Source organism: Coccinella septempunctata, chromosome 4 (genome assembly GCF_907165205.1).
Source record: "Coccinella septempunctata chromosome 4, icCocSept1.1, whole genome shotgun sequence".
NCBI classification, from domain to species: domain Eukaryota; kingdom Metazoa; phylum Arthropoda; class Insecta; order Coleoptera; family Coccinellidae; genus Coccinella; species Coccinella septempunctata.
In genome coordinates, this window is record NC_058192.1 from 23,914,319 (window position 1) to 23,939,068 (window position 24,750).

The window sequence follows — 24,750 nt, forward strand, 5'->3', positions numbered from 1 at the left end:
ATATAGATATGTATACAATGAAGGAAACCTGTTATGGAATACATAAACATCTAACATTATCTTAGAGAATTATAAAAAAACACTGGGACACGTTAAAGCTTTAAATTCAATGTTGGGCGTTTAAAGCATAAATTTGAATATACAGGGTGCTCCACACAAGTCCATCACAGTCCGTCCTCGCGTTTTAAATGGAACATCCCGTATATTTTTAAACTTTCAAAGCTCCTAAATAACCTAAGTTGAAAAAGCTATTGAAGCTTTGTCTATTATAAGCAAGACCTTGTGTTGGAGAGTAGGGCGTCCTTAAATATGGCTGAGAGTCGAGAAACTCGTCTAATCTAAAGAAGCAGTGCCTATAAGCACTGCCAATATATATGAGGCTGTATTGATATCTAGTTAGCCTAGAGCAGTTCCATGCATAAGAAAAATATTGCGTTACCATAGCAACGAACAATAACTCATTAGAAGTGTCAGTGTGAAGTTTGAGGTCAAAAAAGTAAACCAGAGTTACGCAATAAATTAAAAGAAAGAAGATGTCTATCGAAATTGTGAAAATCGAAAAACTGGAGTATCGAGCCATCATCAAGTATTTAAAAGGGTTAAGAGGTGAGCAGATTTACGAAGATAAGTTTAGTACCCTTGGTGATCAATGTCCTTCGCATGTGAAAAATTGGATTGCAAGATTCAAAAGAGGTAAATTTTCCATTGAAGATGATGACCGATCGTGAAGGCCAGCTTATGTGTCAGTCCCCGAATATATCGATGCAGTTCTGCAGTTCATGACATGATTTTATCAGACCGTCGAATTGGGCTAAAAATATCTGAAGCACTGAATACTTCATACGAACGCATTCATCATATAGTTCACGTCAATTTGGACATGAGAAAAATTGCTGCAAAATGGATACCTAACTGTTTGAATGTTGACCAAAAGCGTGCAAGAGTAGAAGCACAGTATAGACACCAGTTGGTGTCTATACTGTGGTAGAAGCATCGCATTCGATCTGTGCTCGATTTGAAAACGATATAGACTTCTTAAACCGAATTGTTACTATGGATGAGACTTGGGTACATTTTTACGATCCAGAAACAAAGCAACAATCGATAGAATGGCGACACTCTGATTCTCCAAGACCTAAGAAATTTCGTGTCCAAAAATCTATTGGAAAAGTTCTTGCTTCAGTTTTTTGGGATTCCCATGGAGTAATCATGACTGATTTTTTGGATAAGGGTAGAACAATAACCGGAGATCACTATTCCACATTACTGACCACTCTACGGGAAAAAATTAAGGAGAAAAGACGCGGAAAGCTATCCAAAGGTGTTTTGTTTTTGCAGGACAGCGCCCCTGCACACAAATCTCATGTTGCCATGCAAAAAATTCGTGATTTAGGGTTTGAATTACTAGAAGACCCCCCTAATTCAGCAGTCTTGGCTCCATCCGACTGTCATCTCTTTCCTCAAAATTTTAAAAAGTCGTAAATTTTCTTCCAACGAGGAGGTAATACAAGCTGTGGAGGTCTGGTTTACAGAGCAAGAAGAAAAATTTCTTTTTTAAGTATAGAGACGTTGCAGGTTCGCTGTAATAAATGTATTTATTTTTTTGGAGAATAGGGGAGGATGGGCCACCATGAGACGCGTTTACCATGAGACAGTCGCCATTATTCTTGAATTACGCGCCATAATTTGTCGCGATCCACAGAAACGTTAGGCTGAAGATATGTTAGTCTTATTTATGTTGCCGAAGAAGCCGCACGTGCATTAACAAAATATTCGCCAGTCCCGATTCGTATTCATCATAGTGAAATTTTTCCTTAAGATCAATTCAGTATCTCATAAGTGGTTTCTGATATACTTTGAGATTGGTCCGAAGTTTTCAACAAGACAGGTAATTATCCATTTTATCGTTGATATTCATTATTAGCCAATTTTTTGATTTTTTACCAAAATACGACAGTTTGAAAGTCAGGCATAAGATGGGCTACCATGAGACACGAATTTTGGGCCTCCTTGAGACGTGTCTCATGGTGGCCCATAAGTAAAGATTCCTATTGAATAAGTTTTTCGTTCAAGGCATGTCAAGAGGACGAAAAAGGAAATCTGACAAAGGCCTGCTCAGTGCAGGCTCGATGAAACAGGCTGTCAAAGATGTAATTGTACATAACTTGAGTTTAAGGAAGGCAGCGGAGAAAAACAACGTTAAACACCAGACATTAGCTAGGTACGTTAAAAAAACACAAGATACTGAAGGTAATAAAGAAGAATTATCTTACCGCCCCCACTATGATACACGGAGAGTGTTTTCCGACGAACAGGAAAATATTCTGAAGGATTTCATTATCAAATGTAGCCAAATGTGCTACGGCAGGTCCACAAAAGATGTTAGACAGTTAGCTTATGAACTTGCCGTCCACAACAAAATTCATATCCCAAAGCAATGGATAGAGAATAAGACAGCGGGGGTGGACTGGTTACAGGGGTTCATGAAACGTCACCCAGAACTGAGTATTACTGCCATTTCACAATGATGTTAATGGTAATGGTAATGTTAAAAGTGAGCTACGATTTTAACGCTTAAATAATAATAAATTCAAGAAATATTTATCATTATCATTAATATTACGCTTGACATTAACATTGATGTGAACAGTATCGTAGTAGCTATATTATTTATTATTATTTAAGCGTTTACATTGTAGCTCACCGTTAACATTACCATTAACATCATTGTGAATTGGCAGTTAGGCAACCAGAAGCCTGCAGCCTTTCTAGAGCTACATCCTTCAATCGCAACAACGTCGAGCAGTTTTTTCGAAACTTAGAAGATGTATTGAAGCGCTACAATGGTTTTGCCGCTGGAACTCGTGTCTATAATCTGGACGAGACCTCCACAACCACAGTCCAAAAATCCTCAAGGATTTTAGCGAAAAAAGGAGTGAAGCAAATAAACAAGGTGACTAGTGGAGAACGTGGATTATTGGTAACCACCTGCTGCATTATAAGTTCTGCAGGTACAGTGTTTGGTTTATTGAGTTAATAATTTTTTTATGCATATCTATGTCTCTTTTAGGAAATGCTTTACCACCAGCTATGATCTTTCCCAGGGTTAATTTCAAGCCTCACATGTTACACGGAGCTCCATCAGGAACCTTAGGCCTCGCTACCCCATCGGGTTGGATGAATTCTGAGCTTTTCGTATCTGTTATTAAGCACTTTATTTTGCACTCTGGCAGTTCAAAGTTGAATCCAACCTTGCTACTGTTCGATAATCATGAAAGTCACCTTTCAATTGAAACCCTGAACCTGGCTAAAGACAACGGAGTTGTTATTTTAACACTGCCGCCCCATTGTTCTAATAAACTACAACCATTGGATGTATCAGTATTTGGGCCATTCAAGACCTATTATAACAGTGCATTGGACTCATGGATGATGACAAATCCTGGAATTCCAGTTACAATATTCCAGATTGCCGAGTGCGTTGGATATGCGTTTGACAAATCCATGACCCCATCAAAGCAGGTTTCAAAAAATGTGGCATTGTGCCATTTGATAGCCACGTTTTTGGAGATGACGATTTCCGAATGAGCAGCGTCACTGATAGGGAGGAACCTTCAAAAACAAGCCAAGGAGAAATTACTGTTGAAACACCTACTGACAAAAGCGAAGTTTTAGAAGCTCATACAGGCAATAAGGAAATTGAATTATTAAACAGAACTCCTGAAAAAAATACTTCAGAAGCGATTAACTTTAAATCCCCGGAAGAACTATTTGGATATCCAAAAGCCAAACCAAGAAAAACCTCTAATCCCAGAAAGAGGGGTAAAAGTATTATAGCTACTGATACACCCGAGAAATTAGAAATTGAAAATAAATTTTTGGAGAAGAAGCGGAATGAGTCACTTAGAATGGCCAAGAGAACCAAGCGAATGTTGGTCCATTTGCCAATAGCTAAAAAAAATCGACAATATGCTTCGTCATCTGAAAGTGAACATAGCTCATTCATTTCTGATTCCTCAGACGCAGAGTCGTTTGATGAGTTAAATATGAACGGAAGTAAGGACAATCTCAACCCAGATATCAACTCCTATGTCTTGGTTGAGTTTCATGACAAAAAGTCTGTTTTCTTTGAGGGTAAAATCATAGATATCATTGAGGATGATTTCAAAGTAAGTTTTTTGAGGCATAGTGTCAAACAAAAAAACTCTTTTTTCTACAAACGTCAAAAAATGACAAGGTTCGCGCATTGACAACAATATGCGAAGTGACCCTTTTTTTCATTTTCCTTCGTAACCATGACACCGTGCGCGAAGTAGTGTGCGAAATACTTACTTCGCACACTGCATGTAAACTATATGGGATTTTTATATCATAACCTTTATGTTCCTCAATCAAGCAAAAATCCAAGAAATCATTCATTTATTAATGTATAACAATAATTAAGGCTTTCAAATTGTGAGAAAATTTAACACTACCTAATTTTATTTATTATTCACAATGTTAACATTAATGGTGCAGCCAGGGCACAAACCAATAATTAGGTATTCCTAAACCAGATAACTCAGATTCAGCTCGTGATATCGTAGATTTGGGAGTTGGAACAGACTATCCATTTTTGATTTGCAAGCAACGTAGAGGTGACAGCACTTGATCCTGAAATTTCAATACTCTTTTTCATATTAAGCTAAACATGTTACTTATTTTAGAATAATATTTTTGACGTTTGTAGAAAAAATTTTGTTTGCATCTCATGCAAGAAATACTTCGGTGATCTCGACTATTTTTTTAACTCGGCTGCGCCTCGTTAAAAAAATTCAGTTCTCGATCACCAAAGTAGCATTTCGCGCACTAGATACAAAAATAACTATTATTTATCCCGCTGTAGAAGATATTTCTTTTGTAAAGAAAACCGATATCAAATGTTTGCTTTCTGCAAGTAGCCAAGTGGCTGGAACGAAACGGCAGCAATCTTACATAAATTTTGGAGTTAAATTCGACGGAATCGAAATCCGTTAGTGCCATTTTTTGTTTGAAGCTCAGTATATATTGTTATTTAGTTATATTGATCATAAAGTTGTGTGATACTATTTTATAAACGTTTGTTTTTTGTTTTTATGTTGTGTCTCTAAGTGGCCCACAATGTCGGCTACCATGAGACAAAATCAGATTTTTTTAATTTTCCAATAAAAAAAAGTTCTGTAATGTTGTGTCTATTATTGTATCAAAAAATGATTACGTTTTGATTAAATTTTATAATGCATACGTTACTGTTGCTAAAAAAATTAAATTGAAATTTTTTTCGCCAAAAAAGTAGAAATTGTCTCACTGTGGCCCACCCTCCCCTATATGTTGAATAATAAAATATTTTGACATTGAAATTTTGTTTGGTTCTATAGTAGGCTAAGAATTTTTCAATATATCCTCGTATGTACTGTCAATACTGGCTTACAGTGGATTCTGGACGATCCTGCAGAGCTCCCACAGCAGTAGAACTGCCATTGCATATTATTATTTTTATATTCATTACGAGTTACCAGGTTGGCTGAAAGCAAACGCGAAAAATCTGAAAATCGTGTAAGAATAAAAATATTACAGTACGATTATGTAAAAATATTATATGGCCATACAGTTCAGGAAGGGCTGGGTCTCCCAAGCCCCCTCCTTATATACGCCACTGGACGTAGAGTCATTTTAATCGAGATATCTCTGCTTCACTGTCATCTTTGTAAACATAACCTGAAAATCCAGAAATCTTACCCTTGGATTTAAAAAACATTTAAACGAAAAAGAAGGTGAAAATTAAAGCAAGAACCCATTACAAAATTATTAAAATTACCTTTATTGGTGATATTTGCAGGTTCATGTTTATTGAAAAATGTTTGAACGACAGGGATGGATTTGCTTCACCCACTTTGCTGAGGGATAGTTCAAATTCATAAATACATACATTTCTTCAAAATGGACTTGAAAAGTTGGGGTTGGATTGGCTTATTTGCTGTTTTGTTAATATCTTCACTTGGCCTTTACTGGATATTTGTAATAATTTTGTGTTTACTCCTATTCTCACTTGGGTAAGCATTAAGCTGCATTCACAATCAATTCGCGGGCCGAAGTGCACTTCGGCACGAAATTTACCATTCGCGATAATCTTGGAACCAAATACTCAAATTAATCAAAAATGTAACTGATCAAAACATAAGCATCAGCATCATCTATAGCCGGCACGAAATTCCTTGCCGAAGTGATAGTTTGCAACTTGCAAGAAATTTTGTCTTGAATTTCATTGTGAATGGTAACGGAGAACGCCATCTGCTAAGCTTCCGTGCCGAAGTGCACTTCGGCCCGTGAATTGATTGTGAATGTAGCTTTACCAAAAATATTGTCAATCGAAATTCTGATACTGTGAGTCGCAAATACATACGACTTCATTAATTATAATCTCTCTTCAGTTTCTTCTCTTACATGAATGCAAAACTTGGAGATGTGGATGAATTTGAGAGTAGATTTTATGGAAATCCTTTAATAACTGAAAACTTCGAAGGAGGTATTAATCAGGTAATATTAAATTCATTCATACAATAATAATTACGACTATTATTGAGATACTTATATTCATTATTCAGATATTATAATATTATTATTATTGAGATAACTATGAGTCACACATATGAGTATGAGTAATATTATTGTTTGTGATGAACTTTAAACTCTGAATAATATACTTATACTACTATATAGCCTATGGGTAAGGGACAACATGTCATATTGTTGTAATTGTTCAGGAGGGCCAAATTTACATAACGAAAACTGTTTCATATATTATATCATACAGATTACAAAATTTTAATGCTGGGAATGCCACGAGAAAGAAGAGGACTGTAAAAATGTGATCGCCCAGTGCGAGAATAATTTTATTGTTATGTTATGTTATGTTATTATTATTCGATACTCAACTGGACCGCTTCATATTTGATTTGCCGTTATTTTGAAGTGAGCTGTGCCAACCGGCCACAAATTTGCAGTCCCCACTAATTAGGAGGGTAGTTACAACTACGCTTCATCATTAGATGAAGCAGTTGCAACTGATTCAGAAAGCAATGCATATGAACATTCGATAATTCATCTCTTAATGAAATTATTCTCGCACTAGGCGATTTCATTTCTGTTATCCCCTTCTGTTGCTTGGCATTTTCTTTGTTCGGGGTAGAATTTTCACATCTGTATATTCATTTGTGGAGTGCCAACGTAGAGATTGAAAAATCCACATAAGTAACGTTAGGTTTAAGTAAATTCAACAAGAAAATGGACATGGTGTCTGTTACCTCTGGGACACAGGTGTACATCAAAAATGAACTTATCTCATATCCACCCCTTTCTAGTTTACAGAAAAACTGGATAATCCTAAGTATGTCTCTAAAAGTGATACAAGAGTAACTGGAAGTGATGTAATTGATAGTTCCTTACAAGAAATTTTAGGATACATTATCCGAGATTATGTATCTCCCTGGTATAATCTTATTTCTGATGACAAAGAATTTCCAGAAGTTACAATCAGAAAGACAGCTCAAACTTTTGCCATAAATATTTCTAATAGGTAAGATTTCGGCTCCCTTATTAGATTTCCAGATGAGGAAAAATTATAAATTCAATATAACCAAGTAAATTGTTTCTGAGGCTAAGAAAACTGTCATTCATCCAGGATCAAAGAAATTGATTGGATTCCATATCTAACTACACAATTAGTAGATGAAGCAGCTTCACATCTAAGATTATTCAAACAGGCAAGGACTAAAATGCAGCTGCTTTCCATTCCTAAAACTATGAGAAATTCGCCAATGAGAGACTTCAAAAATTCACCTAAGAAATCTTTCCACAAAAGAAATAAAAGTGAAACAGACGTAAATTGGTACCATAAACGAGCAAATGAATTGAAGAATGGTAAGAAGTTTTGTGATGTTTCACAAAGAACATGAATTAACACACTTCAAAAACAGTTGTCTTATGACTAAAATCTACACATAAACTTTTGAGCCGTAACACCACAATTATTCTTATTAATTAATGTTTACAAAACACCTGCACCTGTTAGTGCTCTTTAGACATCAGTGGTTACAGGTCTAGGTCTGGCATTAACATTTTTTCTGAGGTGCGAGCTTGTCTGAAACCTACAAAATACAAAATGTAAAGAGTTTGCCTTCTGCTTTCTTGTTTTGTTATAATAAATAAGAAGAAGAATTTTTCCCACGACAATAACCTTAATTTGCATTAGAGAGAGAATTGTAAGCGGAAAGTGACAAAGACATCCTGAGGTGTAGAGCTAACAATCCACCAGCATAAAAAATCTGTGACCCTCTCTACTATTCCCAAATTCTTCGCCAAATATCTTAATATTTGGCTGTCTTACATTTACATCATGTAAGTAATCATCTTTCAAGGTTTGTACGAGGGTGAGCAGTTATGCGTTAACTCTCGCGAAACTTTTATTTCACATTTACTCTTCAGCTCTCTGCGGCCAGTAAATACCGCTTGCAGAAGGAGTCAAATATCTGGACGTTGCCTTGTATAAAAAGCTCAACTGGAGCTTCTATATGGACAAAATATCTACAAAGCCTGACACTCCCTCTAGAGCTATAATAGAATTTGTGAAAAAATTGGGGAATTGCGCCGAATCGGCTCCGCTGGCTTTATGTCATGGTGATTAGATAATCACTTAGGCAGTATTGCCTGGTAGTCTTGTACGGAGCGCCAACTCCAAAAAACGGTATGTCTCATGATTTCGGAAGCATTCTGCTCTACTTCAATTGCAGCCAATAGTTATGTTCCCCCACTTCACATTTTTGCAAGACTAGCAACTCACAAGCTTTACAACCTAACCCTGAACGATCCAGACAAACTTTTTTTTCGACCATCTCTTAGTCGAATTGGGTGCTGAAGAGGTTGTAGACATGAAAACTGATCTGGTCGTAACAAGAATTAGCCCGGACAAAACCTTGAGTGCTTTGCTTCCCAACAGAGAAGACTGGCTCTACCACAAGGAACTTTACTTACAAGTTGCAGACCGCTGACCGAGCTCAATGCCAGTCTGTGCAGGCTAGCCACAGCATTCCACCCGGAAATTTTCGCCAATAACCTGTGCACCAGTTACTCACTACCAATAAAATCTTAACGGATAGTCATCCTACTATCAGATCTCCCTCAGCAGACAAATGCAATTCAGCAAAAGTACTCTACTGCAAATCTATCCTCACTCAATTGGGAAGGTGCAACAGACCGCAACTCTGAGGAGGAAACATGTTATCGGATGTTCTAGCCAAACAAGACTGCAGCGCTTATTGGTTCTGAACCAACTATCGGAATTTACATTTTCTAAGTAAGGGAACGAAATAACAGCTTGATAATGAGAATTTTCAAATGATTGAAACGCAGATCAAAAAATCAAAATTCGAATGAACTACCGTGGTTAAGCCATAATGATGCTTCGAAAGTAGCTGGCAATTATGTTGTGGTCGAAAGTGAAACAGCCTTTTCTGATACCCAGCAGACAGTGAAAGATGATTCAAACTCATTCACTAAATTCAAATTTCGTGATCTGTGGTAAAGAAAAGAGATTGGAAAAATCTAGATCCTTTGGAGGATAACGAATTACTGGCCAAATTCGAAAACTGATACACGTTTCCTATCGCGCATTTATTTCTGGGAATGAATTTTACGACGACCGGTATACGGAGGAAGACCATTACATCTCTTGCATCAGTACCTTTCCTAGATATATTTTATGTTTAGTAGCTTAACTCTAACCAATTATTGATTATAATTGTTTCAAAAATAACTTTGTCATTCAAAATGTATGTGACTAAATATAAAAAAAAATCATATTCAATTACACACCTAAAACTAAACGCTCGTACAATAAAAACGAATAAATACCAAAAAACTGGCCCTATAATCCTATGATAAATTAATGGAAATACATAAATATCATAAATGCAAACCGAAACAAGATATGTTGTTACAGAGCAAGAAAGACTATTGGGGAACTCGAAGCTCCAAAATAGTGATAAAAGAAGAGGTATTACTTTAGAAGATTTCTTTTTTGATTTGGAACTAGTTATGGAAAGCAATCTTTTATGTAGAGATGGTGTTTGTACTGATCCAGATCAGGAAAGGGGTATGTTCATATGATTGGCAATGGAATGCTAAGTAATACTTATGCCTAATTTTTCAGAATATTTCTCGGAACTAACCCAAATTTTACTGTACATACTTTTACCTGATGAAGACTTTCAATGTAAACCGCTTCGAATACTTTTGAGGGAAATAATTTGCAATGTTGTGATTTTACCTTTATTTAAAATGTTATCAGATCCTGATTATATTAACAGGATCATGATATGGCTGGTAAGTTGTTATGATCATGAGTATTGGCGATAATCTGATCAATATTTCTCTAGTGCTTGGGTGAAGCATCCTTACCTAGCGAAATTTTTTTAACTGTATTGAGGATAACTGATAACTGTGATGAGCTTAAAAGTACCAAAGAAATTGTCCTGGAGGAAATTCATATTTTGGTAAGTTATTTTTGAAACTGTTTCTGATTTTTATGGTTAGTCAAAGAATATCTGATTGTTTATATGTTCCTATAAATGGGACAAATTTTGATCATTGGTCTGAATGGCTTAGATATTTCGTATCTACATAATTTCACCCTAGTGGGAGAGAATGGCTTAAGAACATAAGCTGAATCTATCTCGCCAAGAAATGGTGACTTGAATTTTTCATAAGTCTAGTGGTTTTCTGATTTGTTACCCACAATTTCTATATTCAACAAATTTGGTAGTTCTACTTGATGATCTTATTATTCTGATATAAGTTAATCTACTTTATAGATAACTTACCACAAGTAGGTTACTTCTTCGTAGGGTAGTGATAGATGAAACAACACATGAACTACATATTCATTTATTTTTGTAATAATTGTTATTTTTCTTTAAATAATCAGTCAACTGATTGTTGACTGAAATCTCTGAAAATGCTTCTCATTTGATCTTACATATGCTTATGTTCGGCATTCCAACTCTAATCATGTTGCTGGTATTACTTCGAATTTCAGAGATCTAGAGACTCTGGAGCAGACAATGAAACAAAACAAACACTAAGCAGCTTGTTATATGTATTGAAATTGATAGAGAGTCGAATAACTAAAATGGATAACATTGATTTAAGAGGTATGATAGCAATTAATTTTTATGGTGATGATTAATAAATAACATGTTATATTATAGATTCTTATGGTTTAGAATATATACAACAAGATAGTGCTAGTGCAATTGATTTAACTTTGGAACAGATTTTGAAGAACAATGTAGCTCTTTCCTACTACCTGGATTATATCACTAGTCAAAATAAACAAATTGATTTATTTTTCTACTTAAATATTGAAGGTAAGTTATCAAAACCCACAAATGATGTATTCTTTATCAATAGTATGTTGAAGGTTGGAAAGTTTCTGTTGAGCAACAATTATCAGATATACACATTAATAAAATGAAAGGCATCACAGAAAATATACAGTCAATATATAATACAATTCGCACAACAGCTCAAAGTATTTTTGATCAATATTTGGGCGAAAGAGCTGAGCAGCGTGTTCAAATAAAGCCCTCTTTAGTGCAGTCTTTATACTTCAAAATAAGGAATCTCAATGAAATTCCTAGTGATCTTTGGTTTGATGAGGTGAAAATTGTTTTATTGTTGAATTTAGGTCTGAAATTGAATTGCATGGTATTTTTTAGGTCCAACAATATATTTATGATAAAATGGAACACAACCCCGATTACCTTCCCGCATTTAAAAAGAGTAAGATCTATATAAAACTACTTCAGGAATTAGATCTTATCCAGCAAACTTTGAATGAATATGATAGTATAAGCTTGAATAGCGACGAAAATTTAGAAATTACCATAACTGAATCTAAAATTGAAAATACGAATTTACAAACTACAAAACCTCTGGAGGATGGAGCTTATCTTTGCATATCTGATAACATCCAAAAGAGTCAGCGTCACATGAGGTCCTTCAGTGATGTTGATGTTGTTGTTTTCACTGAAAATGACAAAGTAGCTGAACCCAAGATATCACCAAACATGGTGGAGAGAGCCTCCTCTGCTGATGATAACAATTTAGTGGAGAAGAATTTGAGATCAGAAAACTATACATTGACAGTAAAAATTATTGAAACAGGTAACCATTGTTTTTTAATTTTGTATCATTCCACCAAGGATTGATTATCAATATTGGCAGTCAATTTAACTCAATGATATCCGATTTACTCATATTCCATCATTCATGCAAAATGCACATACATGAATCCAACTAAGGCTATGTACACATGAGAGCGTTGAGCGCGCGTACATGTGTACGCTCTAATGCCCAGTCTAGTAACTCGAAGCGCGCTGCAAACGCGACGGTCGAAGTAAAAACTACAAACGCGCGCTCAATGCGGCGTCTAACGACCTCATGTGTACTAAGCCTAATTGATGAAATGACCCTGCTGATCATCATTGGTGAAATGGATCTCAGTAATAACTTCCCGATTTGGGGATCTTCCAAATTTTCCCCCATCTGGTTCTTTCGACTATTGTTTGTTTCCCTAAATTTCAAAATATATCATTGAAATCCTCATATCCAAAATAAATCGAAACATTTTTTTCTATTTCAACATCTTGTGTTTTTTGTGTTGTGTATTTAGAAGGAAATTCCCATTTCACAAGTATTCTACCTAATTTTGATAGCTTGTAACTTATCAAGGAAAAGCTAAGAGCTTCATTTTACATGAAAGACCCCCTTTAATTAAAAAAAACTCAGCTTCATAGGTAATCTAAGCAACAAGAATTTTTGCCCTAAATGTGAATTATTATATTCAATTCAGGATGTTCAAATCCCACTGCTTTAAAAAGAACCATAAAGAAAACTTTGCATTTGGAGATATTGATTTCAGGTATTGTAAGTGAGAAAGGAAAAACCTTTGGTATATACGCAATTCAAGTCAGTAGACAGCACGAAACAGGTTTTTTAGAAGAATGGCATATTTACAGAAGATACAGTGATTTCCACGATTTATATACGAAAGTTAAAGAAAAGGTGAGATTTTTTTTGTAACATAGAAACCTCAGAAACTAGAGATGAATAATTGGTCGTATCACTACAAAAATCTTCACCTTTTTCAATTTTAATTCAGAAAATGTATGATATATTTCAAAAAGTAGAATTTGTAATTCAGAATGATGAATTGCGATTCGGAAAACATTAAATGTAGTAGTATCAATCCTTTATTCAGATTAGTGAAAGTGAAAGTATAGCATATAACTCAGGAACTTGTTGAATAACAACAGCTTGTATATCTTCAGGACATTATATTGACCTGATATAACAGGTGAGAATGTCATAGGGCTGCACAATACACCACCTTTCAATATGCTGCAGCTTTGGAATTTCAGGACCCATTTGCTGATAAATATTATTATTACATAGGTGCCTCTGTGAGTCATCAGACACAATAAGGGGAAATTCCATTGCAATTGGCTTCGTCACAGTGAAAATTACTTATTTTCCTTTGCATCATAATATACTCCTTAATATTCAAGTCTTACATCTAAAGCCCGTTTGCAACAGCCGAGAATTCTCTACAAAATTCTCGCAAGAAAACGGCAGAGATTATTTTGTACGCAACTGAACAGAGAATTCTACCGAAAGTGCGTATGTAACGGTACATAATTCACGGCGCATGAAATCTCGAGTAAATTTTCTAGAGAATTCTCGGCTGTTGCAAACGAGCTTAAATCTAAAAGATATGATACTATTAAGTAATAATATACACTGCTTATCGTAAATACGAGGATCGCGTATATAAATGTGGGCCACTTTTATTTTTGCTCTTTATCAACAACCTCCCTGGCAATCTACGGATGATGTTTTCCGACTTGCTAGATCATCATGGTAGTTCGCTGATAATGAAATATTTGAACTTTGTTTGCTGATGATGCTTCAGTGGTAATAACAGCTCCATATTTTGAGGATCTCCAATGGTTGTGTGGTGTACTTATGAGTTGCTTCTTAGACTGGTGTCATGGAAATAATCTGATGATTAACATTGGGAAAACTGAGTGTATATATTTAACAGAGTAATCTAGAGCTAATTATTCACTATTTGAACGAAGACATACTATCTTAAGAAAGTGCTACTTGGCTCCAAGTAGATACTTGGACAGTGGTTTTAAATGGTCCACTCACGTCGATTCATTATGTTGCAAGCTCAACAGTTTCCATTTTTTCCATGTTCTTCTGCATTTCCCAGGCACTTGCGTACCGTTCTCGCCCCCCTAGCAGTACCGTTTATTTCTGCATGACTCTATAGATGGTTTCGTCCAATTGAAGTTTCTTCAAGTACTTTAGTAGTTTTTTCGGTATCAAGCCTGTTGATGAAATGACGATAGGGGTGGTCCTTATATCTGTCAACTCCTATTGTTGTTGTTTGGAATCGCCACGTCGATGAATGGTCTTATTCTCCTCCTTATTCAGTAATATGAGGTCAGGTGCGATTCCAGTAGAGCTTCGGATGATCATTTTCCAATACAGAATCTAGATGGTAATTGTAATAAGGAACCTTTTTCGACCTCAGAAGTTGGTATTTTATAGCCAATTCTTGGTGTAAAATCTTGGGAACAGCATCACATGTCTCTTCGTGTACTCCGTGCCTGCGAACTTCTGGCATCCCCCGGTGATGTGCTGAATAGTTTCATGTGTCGCACAGTCATAACGACATATATCGTCCGCCACTGAGATAACTTTGGCGAAATAATTCAAATATTGTTATTATTATATCAGATCAGATACGGCAGTTTCGAATCTGCGAGATCTGGCTTATATTATCGATAAAGAAGCAATGTGTTATAAATACCAATTCTTCCATGTCAAGTAATAATAAATATTGAATTTACCTCTTACTGAATGTATTTTCTTGATCGAAAACTTGAGTGTTCCTTCTTTCTCGTGCCTTCCGCAACGTTATAGTAATCTGTTCTTCATTAGACCTCGGGTTTTCGTTGTTTTGATTTTTCTGAAATCTAAACATTAACAATGACGATCTGTCACTGCTACTTACATATGTTTATGTTCGCTGTGTTATAAATAATTCGTTTTTCTCATATGACCTATCCTTACTTATCATATCGGCATTGTATTCTAAATGATCTAAATAAGGAAAAACATTAACAGATTGCAGCTTTGACATCAGACATACGGTATTGACCGTGGTGGAACAGTCGTTATTGAATCTGGAAAGCCGGGAGTAAACATCACTACGTTGTATAAGTCGGGTTCATTTGATTAATTGATTTTTTTTTTCGCTTATGATATTTTTTAATTGATTTGGTGGTAAAATATGGATCCACCGAAAAAGTAGATCGCTAGGCTTCCTAGTTTACTAATCTGAATTACATTCTCCGAATTTCAATTTACCTATACTTTCTGGTTAACAATTCTAAATTGCAAATGGCATTTTTGAATTACCTTTTACTAATCTGAATTTCATGTTACACTTTGTGAACTATACAGGGTGACTGGGAAAATCGTACTGAATATTGAAGGACCTTATTATTCAGGTCATTTCTGATGGATTTGGTTCTATAATATGGTGTCCGAAACTCGACCGTTATGGAGATATTGAGTTTTGAAGATTTTTTTGAAAAATAGTTTATTTTTTGCTTTTTTATCAATTTGTTTCGAATTGGAGCTCCTAGGGGCTATTTTGTTGTAACCCTGTATATGGTGTAGATTTTTCAGTTTCCAATTAATTACTTTCTTCCAGTATCCAGACTTATCAAAACTTACTTTTCCTGGCAAGAAAACATTCCATAACATGGATAGATCCGTATTAGAAAAACGCATGAAAATGCTAGGAAACTACATGAATGAAATATGCAATCCAGCCGTAATATCCTCACACAATGGTCTAAAACAATTGCTAATGACATTTTTAGAACAAGGAGAATATGACAAAGCCACCGGAGGTCCAATATCAACAACTGTTAGTAAATATTAAGTATTTGAATAAACTCGAAGTCCAGTAACCAATGGCTTAGCTCTTGCAATATGTGCTGCATATTCCTATTCAAGTTATAAACAGAAAGGACATATTGAATTGAGCTAGCGCTTTGTTTGAAACTAAAAATAATTCAGTGAATATTGAGGATAATTGTCTATTATGTGAAAAAGTAGTTATCAGGTTTATAACTTAAGGGATCATGTTCAAGGAGGTTGTTTATTACTCATGCAAAGTGTATATGGAAAATTAATGATTTTTATTATCAAACATTTCAGATCAATAATCTAGTGAATCCCATCAAGACTGGAATGAAAACGATCAAAAATATGCCAGAACAATTAATTAATACAGTAGATGAAGTTGTAGGGGGCATTACGAAGGTATTCAACAATAAACAAGGCCGGTCTACAGAGTCAAGCAAGGTTGGAGCTAGTATTGAAGAGGTCAGTTAGTATAATAACACCATTAACATTTATTCCCGAAAATTTAACATATTAACTTAATATATTAAGTACAACATGCTCACGAGAACAGGAAAAAACAACCTTTTTGTTGTTTTTGAATTTGAGCATTATTTCTGTGCCTTTTTTTTAGAGATGATAGAACTCATCAAAACAAATCATTTCACCCAAAACCGCCTATCTCCTATACAGGGTGAGTCTTTGACTTGTACATACATATTAAAGATAGATTCCTGAGGCGGAAAGAAAGACTTTTTCCTTAACCATTTTTTCCAATTTGTCTCGGTTGAAAATATATAGGCTGTTGAAAAAATTTTTCGAATAGAATGATTTTCGGGATATAGTTTTTTATTTGTGTAATGAATCTTTCCTGAACACAATATTCCACTCATATCTTCCAGTTTCTTCGTCATGACCATTGCATGCAATAAAAATACCAGAAATAGAAGGGAATCTTGATTTTCCAGGGGTGGCTATATCTTCTTGCTCTAGGTCGAATCGGAAAGTATTCCTTTTGACCTCAAGAATCTACTGTTGAAAAACAGAGTGGTGACAAGTTCGATGTTCACCACTGCTATCTTCCGCAGTATACGAAATAGAAATTGCGTTTATTGACAAAAAAATTTCTGCCTTTGCAAGACCTCCAGTATGACGTCTCTCAAATTTTTATATCCTCTTTTATTCTACATTTATTATGAAAAGTCGTAAATATATGATATTCAAAAATTGCGTAGAGTCATTCGGGGTAACTGAGCGCAGTGGGTAAGTGTGCGCAGTGCGTATATCTCGACTATGCAATGTATGAAAGAGGGGTTCATTTGGGTGAAGCAAGGGCGCAGAATCCCCAGATTAGTTTTTCATAGGAGTGCGCCGTGCGACGTTTCGTTAACTTTTTATTTGCAATCAATCAAATTCATTAGTTTTCTTGTTAATTTTCAGCATCTCTGCAAATTCTGCCAGGTCCAAGTTCCGAGTCCGACAGTGTTAAACAATATTATATTCGATCATAGGCATATTAATCTAAATATATAATAAAAAATTTTAGGTTCTCTTAACTGCTCAACTCTATAGAACATCAATTCAAATTTTGGCTTACTGGGGAAAGTGTGCGCGGGTAAGTGTGCGCATAGATTCATTATATGGGCATTAGTTCAGTAAGGAATAAATTATGACATTGTTGATTTTCTTGGTTAAGACTCGATCAAAATTGTCCTATTTGTTCGGAAAAATATGAAGAGCCACCAACAGGGGAATGTATCAAGTGTTGTGTTCACCAGGAATTGTGGCACGAACAATAATGCAGTGTTTGTAAAAAGGCGCTTCTGTATTGACAATAAACAGCATTTCTTTAATATTGTTACATTTTGATGACATTATTTTGTAATTTGTTTTGATTGTGTGGTTCACTAAGCACTGCGTTCACTTACCCCGTGAGGGTGCGCACACTTACCCGCAATACGGGGCATGTGAACGCACTCCGACTTTCACCATTAAATTTCTTTTTGCGGAAAGAACGCGTTTTTGTTTGTTGACTTTTTGATGTTTTTTTATAGATTAGAAAATTCTCTATCTTATGAATATGTTTTAATTTTCCTAGCTTCAATATTTGAAACAGGGGATGGCTTGAAAGGCAAAAGTGCGCACAGTTGCCCCGAATGACTCTATATCTTTTTTCTTTTACGGACAATTTCCATGAAATTTTAAAATCCTAAAATTATACCAATAGTCTATGAATTATACCATTTTTATTGAAATGCGCGTCCGAGATTTCAAGATACGACTTTCAACTTTACTTTTCTTGTGACCGCCATATTGAATTTTCCCATTGAAAAATGAATAACAATATTTGTATGTAACATTCGTCTCAGTTTGTTCGAATTCGAATCGAGTTGGGGAGTAGTTCTCATTACGTGTTGATGAATGAACGGAAAAATGCTGTAAAATAAAAATTATTTTTCACTGTCTAACCGAAGATCAAGTATACTGCAGGTTAGATTTTAGAATTGTAATGAACCATTTTTAACGATGACGATTCAGTCATCTGTTTCATTTTCCCGCTTCCGGCTTTCCTTTCACAGTCCTTTATTTGAAATTTAATGTGATTAAATCGAACTGTTCGTAATGATAACTCACTCTCTCCAATATTTCATATAGACAATTTTTGGTAGAATGATTTATTTTGATGAGTTCTACGTTCTACCTTCTGACAAATAAGTACTCACCTTATAAAACAATATATTCATTAGTAGAGATCATCAGTGGTATTCGTGTCCTGACTTTTTAAATAATCAACTATTTCCCCTGCCCTCTTTGCCACTACATAGTTGATTATTAGTAGAGATTAAAGGTAAATGATACCTTTAATATTTATCCTTATGACCATTTCATCGAATTTTGAAGGACTTTGTATAATGGTCCATTATACAGGGTAGGAGAATGGGGATTCTTGAAAATCATCAATTGTCAGGATATAGATAACCGCACACAAAATTTCAGCTCTCTATAAATCCAAATAGTACAGTAATAAACATGTAATTCAAGCTCGGTCGAACAAAAAATAAACAAAATAAATAATATCTCGAATGCCGCTAAAGACAGGTGTGGGAAAGTATTACAAGAAAATAATCAGAAAACAATTCTGCCAAAAGAAACTTTTTGCAGTACAACTATTTTTTTTCAGACTGATGATAATATTCCACTAAGAATATTTTTATTACTCATGGATGAGGTGTTTGATCTCAAATCCAGAAACCAGTGGCTAAGAAGGAGGATTATCACTTTAGTGAGGCAATTTATTAGAACTATGTTTGGAGATATCGTGAATAGAAAAATTCTGGATTATGTATCTGTGATGACTAGTCCTAAAAATGTGGCACATTATCTTTCTGTATTCAAGTATGTGATTTTTTTCGCCATTAATTCAATCGAGTTTTTCCTTCATATTATATAATCTTTTACGAATTTAACATAATGTTGTTTTTTTTTGTTGCCTCAAATTCTTATTTATTTTTTATTTTCTTGCTTTTCAACGAAATAAAAAGATGCAAAATACTGCTAATGATCATATGTCTTAGGCAATCTATTTGGCCCAATGGTAATAAGTATGAGAAGAGACCTGATAGAGATGAACACACAAAAAATAGAACTAGGGTAGCTGCAAAAGGTGCTTTATTGTCCTGTTTGTCAGGTAAGGCAGAACAGAAATTATAGGTAATACTTACCGCTAGCTTCGCAGGACGAATTTTCTTTAGTCAACTTTAACTTTCACTTTATGTTACCCAACTTTACTTCATTTCATTTACCTACTGTAGTCTGCTTCATCATCCCTCTATTCCACTCGAATCTTATCAACTGTATATGACGGTATTCCTTTCAATATATTAAAACATCACATATCTGACATTGCTATATTTTGAATTGTTCCTTAAAACTGTAAATTTTTCGGATGCTCTGAAAATAACCTTAGTCAAGCCCTGTCATAAAATAGGTGATCTTGATGACCTCACTAACTACAGACCAGTTAGCTTAATAACATCATTCGCCAAAATATTTGAGAAAATTCTGGCTAATCGTCTTGTGAACTTCTTCCATAAATTCAAGATTTTATCCAACATCTATCATGTCTCTGGAAAAGGAGATGATGGCTTCAGAATTGTTTGTAGGTCTTTCTAAGGCGTTTGATAGTGTCGATCACAGACCACTCTTAAGTAAACTGAAGACGAAGGGAGTTAGAGGCATTTGTCTCAAATTAATAGAGAACTATCTCAAAAACAGAAAACAAATTGTAGTTTTGGACATAAATGGTTAATCGCTGGTCTACCCCAAAGTACTATCTTGGAACCAATACTGTTTATGACCGATCTGCCAGATATTTTGGAGGACGCTAACAACCTGCCAATGATGAGTCCTTCTGAGTTGAATATGAATGCATGTTTGTATTCTGACGATACTAATGGACGAGACGTTACCTTGATATAATGTCTGAATTCTAGAAGAACGATCAAACCCCTAACTCAAAGTAGTTGGAGATAAATTCCAACTCATTCATAAAAGTTAACAACAGAGACGCCGAAAACCACAACAATTATTTTTATTATTGAAAGGAGAAGAGGACAGGTAGAGAGAGACCTATGACCCTCAATTACAGAATAAAAATTATGTAATAAATCGAAATGGAAACCAAGCAAACAAAAAAAACGAAAAATTAAACAGAAGACAACACCGTATACAGCAAATTCTCGAAAGAGTTCACTGACATAGCACATATTGGGTGAAAAAATCATTGCTCAGTAAGTGCTCCCTAGGGTTTATCTGAACTTCTCTTGGTAAAGCTTGAATGGGTGCCCTCGTAGATTGGAGCCAGAGAGTTGAAATAAAATTCCCAAGTAACAGCCAAGCAAATCAAGCAGAATTCGGTAAGCAAATATCAAGTCTCCCCTGATGCGAAGATGCATAAAAGATGTCAAACTAAACAGCTGCAGCCTCTCTTCATATGACGGACGTGATGGTGAAATTCCATAGGGTATTCTTGTGAAATTCCGCTGGACAGACTCCAAGCGCTCTCTACTTCTCAACAAGCCCGGCACCACACAGGACCGGCAAATTCCAAAATTGGTCGAAAAACCGCAGGTCTCAAACTAACACTTGGGAAAAGCCTTCTGTACCAAGTTTACACGACCAGCTCTGGCTACAACGGCGTTCACGTGATGAGACCACGATAAGTCACCCCTAACCAGAACTCCAAGATCATTGTGTCAATCAGTAGGAGCCAGTTCCTAATCGCGAATAAAATAGTTTGCCATGGGAGTATTCCTCCCTATATGTAACACCTTACACTTGTTAACATTCAATGGTAGCTGCCAGATTTCCGACCACGCGATGATATTGTCATGGTCCTGTCGGAGCTCCTTCGACCGTGTGATGGACCTTGCAAACAATTTGATGTCGTCAACATATGCACCATAGCTGGGTGTAATTCGAATATCAGCAACTTACAGAATGAAAAATATGAGACCCCTGAGGTACTCCACTAGAAACCTGCAACTCGGACGAGAGTGATTCACCAACTCTAACTGAAAAATATCGACCATGCAAAAAGTTATGGATCCACCCAAGAATCCTCCATCACAACGAGTTATAGCCCTAGTCCTAGTTCAAATTCCGCAATAAATGAAAATGCATAATATTATAGATTCTCTTCAGCAAGTGACGAAGAATTTCATGGATTCGAAGTGAATGATTTGACCAAATGGCAGGTAGTGAAAACCACTAAAACAAAATAAAGAAAAATAAATGCCAATAACACAAGTCCCGTAGCTACTAACAATAAATTCAATGATTTGAGTAGCTTGAACGAGAACACTCAACAAAACAATCTCAGCCAATTTAATCCACGAGAGTTGTGGATTACACAGAAATAATAGAAAAACTGAAAACCGTAGCAAAATGCGAACTTTAAATGTTTAGCTGATAACACCCGTAAAATCCGGCAAAATTTTTTTTCCCCAATATCTTTCCATGCCTACGTTCGATAGCACATTAGGGTAAACCTAGTGTGTAGACTCAATTGACCCGCTTATGTGAAACAATGTACTTTACTATTTTTGTAGTCTAAAGACTTCCTTGAAGAATTCCTATTCCAACAGTCAAACCCTTGTGGAAAACGGTTGGGCCGTTGAAATGCATAAAATCATAACTCCACAAAGAGGTAAATTTATGTGTTTTTACTTCCAGATGAACTGAAGCATATTGTAGGATCTGAAACAACAAGAAGGGGTTTGATGACAGTGTTTGAATTATTCCAGAACCCAACATTGAATAAGAGATTGTTGTTTGTCCTATTGGAAAGCATATTGATTACTTTATTTCCAGAAAAAGATATGAATAAAATAATCTGTACTCTCCACTCGAGGTCACAAAGGTATCAGTGCCATTTGAAAAACAAAAAACTTGTATGAAACCAAAGTGCCATAATAACTGTTATGAATTTGGCCAAATTAAGCTTTTTTCAGATATTTGCAACTTTTCAAAAGCTTCTAATTCGTACACAGATAATTTAACTCAGCCAAAACTTGATGTATATATATTTTTTATCATATCTGGGTTCTTTGAACTATACTATAAAATAAAAATTTTCGACATACCTGATATCATTAGCATATTCTTTCTCAAAGTTCCCAAGATTTGTTGAACATCTTTATTATTTTAGTGGTACTTTATAAACTGAATATTTAGCATGAGGCAGGATCATTTTTGTATTGTTGGAAATCAAAAATTTTAAATGTATCCTAAGAATTGCGCACAAATATCTATACATTCACTTTTATGGATTCGCCACGATGTAGAATATGACATTTTTAATATCCTTGAATCTTTTTATATTGCTTATATTGTAGTATCAATTGCTTAAAGGGAATTATTCTAATGAAACATATAAATTAAACAGAACTATTTTTTCAAATCTTTGGAACAAATGAGATGTTGATGAAATAAATATATTAAGATAAAATGAAGGTATATGGGAGTCGTTCACAAGCTTAAATGAATGATATTTAGATACTCAGGATCAGTCACTTAGAATATTCACTCAGAAACATTCCTAAAAATGAAAAATAAAGTGCATTTGCTGGTTGCCAAAATATGAATAACATTTGTATTCATACCAGTTTGGAATTATGGGAGATAAAATATTTGTATTCTTATGTTCATTATTCTTCCTCATCAAATTCATTAAAAAGAAATATTGAGGATAAATATATTGAACATTTAGTATCATATGTTGGTATATAAATCTTTCATCAATTGCTTTGTACTTATTCACTTTATGTATATTTTCCAAGGCACTAGCATATTAAACATCACACTATTCTAGGAAAACTTATTGAATTAGCCCTCAATTTGTTGGAGCTTTAATATATACTATTTATTTACATGGTTGTGATTTTTCAATAAGTCCCTCACCCTGAGATATTGTATTTACAATAGGGAGCATTAACCCATAGGCATTACAAATATTCAATTGTATTCTTGCCGCTTATCAACAATCAATTTTTTTCATCACTCTACAATTTTGACCGATTCTTCCAGACAAGGTCCAAAGTGAAATGAATAAATTTCTGGGATGACAACAATGGTAATTATATATATATATATATATATTCTTTTGATGCAGAGCATTACAATCTTTAACAGCAAACAATAATTATAGCATGAGATACATTTTTAGCAGAGGTTAGCGTAAACGGGGTACCATACAATTTGGTGTATGACACAAAAGCTTAGGGAAAAACCTCAGTAAAAAAACCCTTTCTCCTCGTGAGTGTAGTGGATTGTAATTGTTCACGAAATGAGCTGAAATTTTCCATATTGAAGGGCATCTCGCACTGCAAAAATTATAAAAAATGGATGTTCAGATGTTCACGTGGCATCGTCCTTTCATTTATTTTGAGATATCGCTCATATTTCTGACAACTTTGCTCGAAATTTTAGTTCAGCAATTCTAGCCCTGTCAGATAATTTGTTTTCATATGCGAAAAACCATGACGATAAGCCTTAAGCCTGATTAAGTAGTGTTTCCGTGTCACGTTGCCTATGTACGTTCAATGTTTAAGAATTTTAACCCGACTGAACCTGGACCGGTTGTGAATCCAAACCATCCAGAGCCTTAGGCCTGCCGCAGACATGCAACTTTTCAGTTTCGCGATAGTTGCGCAACAGTTTGATTGCAAGCGGTTCGAGGGCGCACACATACGCAATCGCTTAGATTGTGTCAAGGCTGAAACTATTCGATCGCAAAACTTTTCAGTTGCATGTCTGCGCGGCCCCATATAAATGCATTGTACTCACTTCTGCAACTAAACAGTTGCAAAACTAAAAATTGCATGTCTGCGGCAGGACTTACTAGAACCCACACACACTTTTTCAAAATAGCCAATTAAAAAACTATTCTGTAACGCTACCTACTGTATAATCTGAACCATCCGAGGCTTTACTCAAACCATGAACGTCATAGTTGAGTTGTTAAATGTAGTTCCATGCGTCTGTGCTATACAGTATGTGCCGTGGCATATGCTTAATATAGTCGCTGCATAGTCCGCTTTTGCGTATTATTTTATATTGTAAAGAGAAGTATAAATTACTTGAAAGTTTATGCAAATAAAAATTATTGTATTGTAATATTGTATTGTA

The 24,750-nt window shown here is 35.2% G+C and overlaps 2 protein-coding genes across 2 annotated transcripts; both read left to right on the plus strand.

Moving 5' to 3' along the window:
• Positions 1-2,075: 2,075 nt before the first annotated feature.
• On the plus strand, positions 2,076-3,588 carry LOC123310935. The gene is made up of 3 exons (XM_044894651.1): positions 2,076-2,508; positions 2,742-3,011; positions 3,071-3,588. The coding sequence occupies exons 1-3, from the start codon at positions 2,076-2,078 to the stop codon at positions 3,586-3,588; spliced, it is 1,221 nt and encodes a 406-aa protein (XP_044750586.1).
• A 2,084-nt stretch (positions 3,589-5,672) lies between these two features.
• LOC123311435 (sorting nexin-13-like) lies at positions 5,673-23,492 on the plus strand. The gene is made up of 18 exons (XM_044895386.1): positions 5,673-5,792; positions 5,858-6,071; positions 6,450-6,555; positions 7,380-7,594; positions 7,700-7,938; positions 10,016-10,168; positions 10,226-10,398; positions 10,452-10,568; positions 11,111-11,225; positions 11,283-11,441; positions 11,495-11,733; positions 11,793-12,240; positions 12,998-13,140; positions 15,866-16,084; positions 16,378-16,545; positions 19,244-19,458; positions 19,638-19,750; positions 22,297-23,492. Exons 2-18 carry the CDS (start codon positions 5,959-5,961, stop codon positions 22,518-22,520), a joined length of 3,159 nt encoding a protein of 1,052 aa, XP_044751321.1. The 5' UTR covers positions 5,673-5,792; positions 5,858-5,958; the 3' UTR covers positions 22,521-23,492.
• The last annotated feature ends 1,258 nt before the right edge of the window (positions 23,493-24,750 follow it).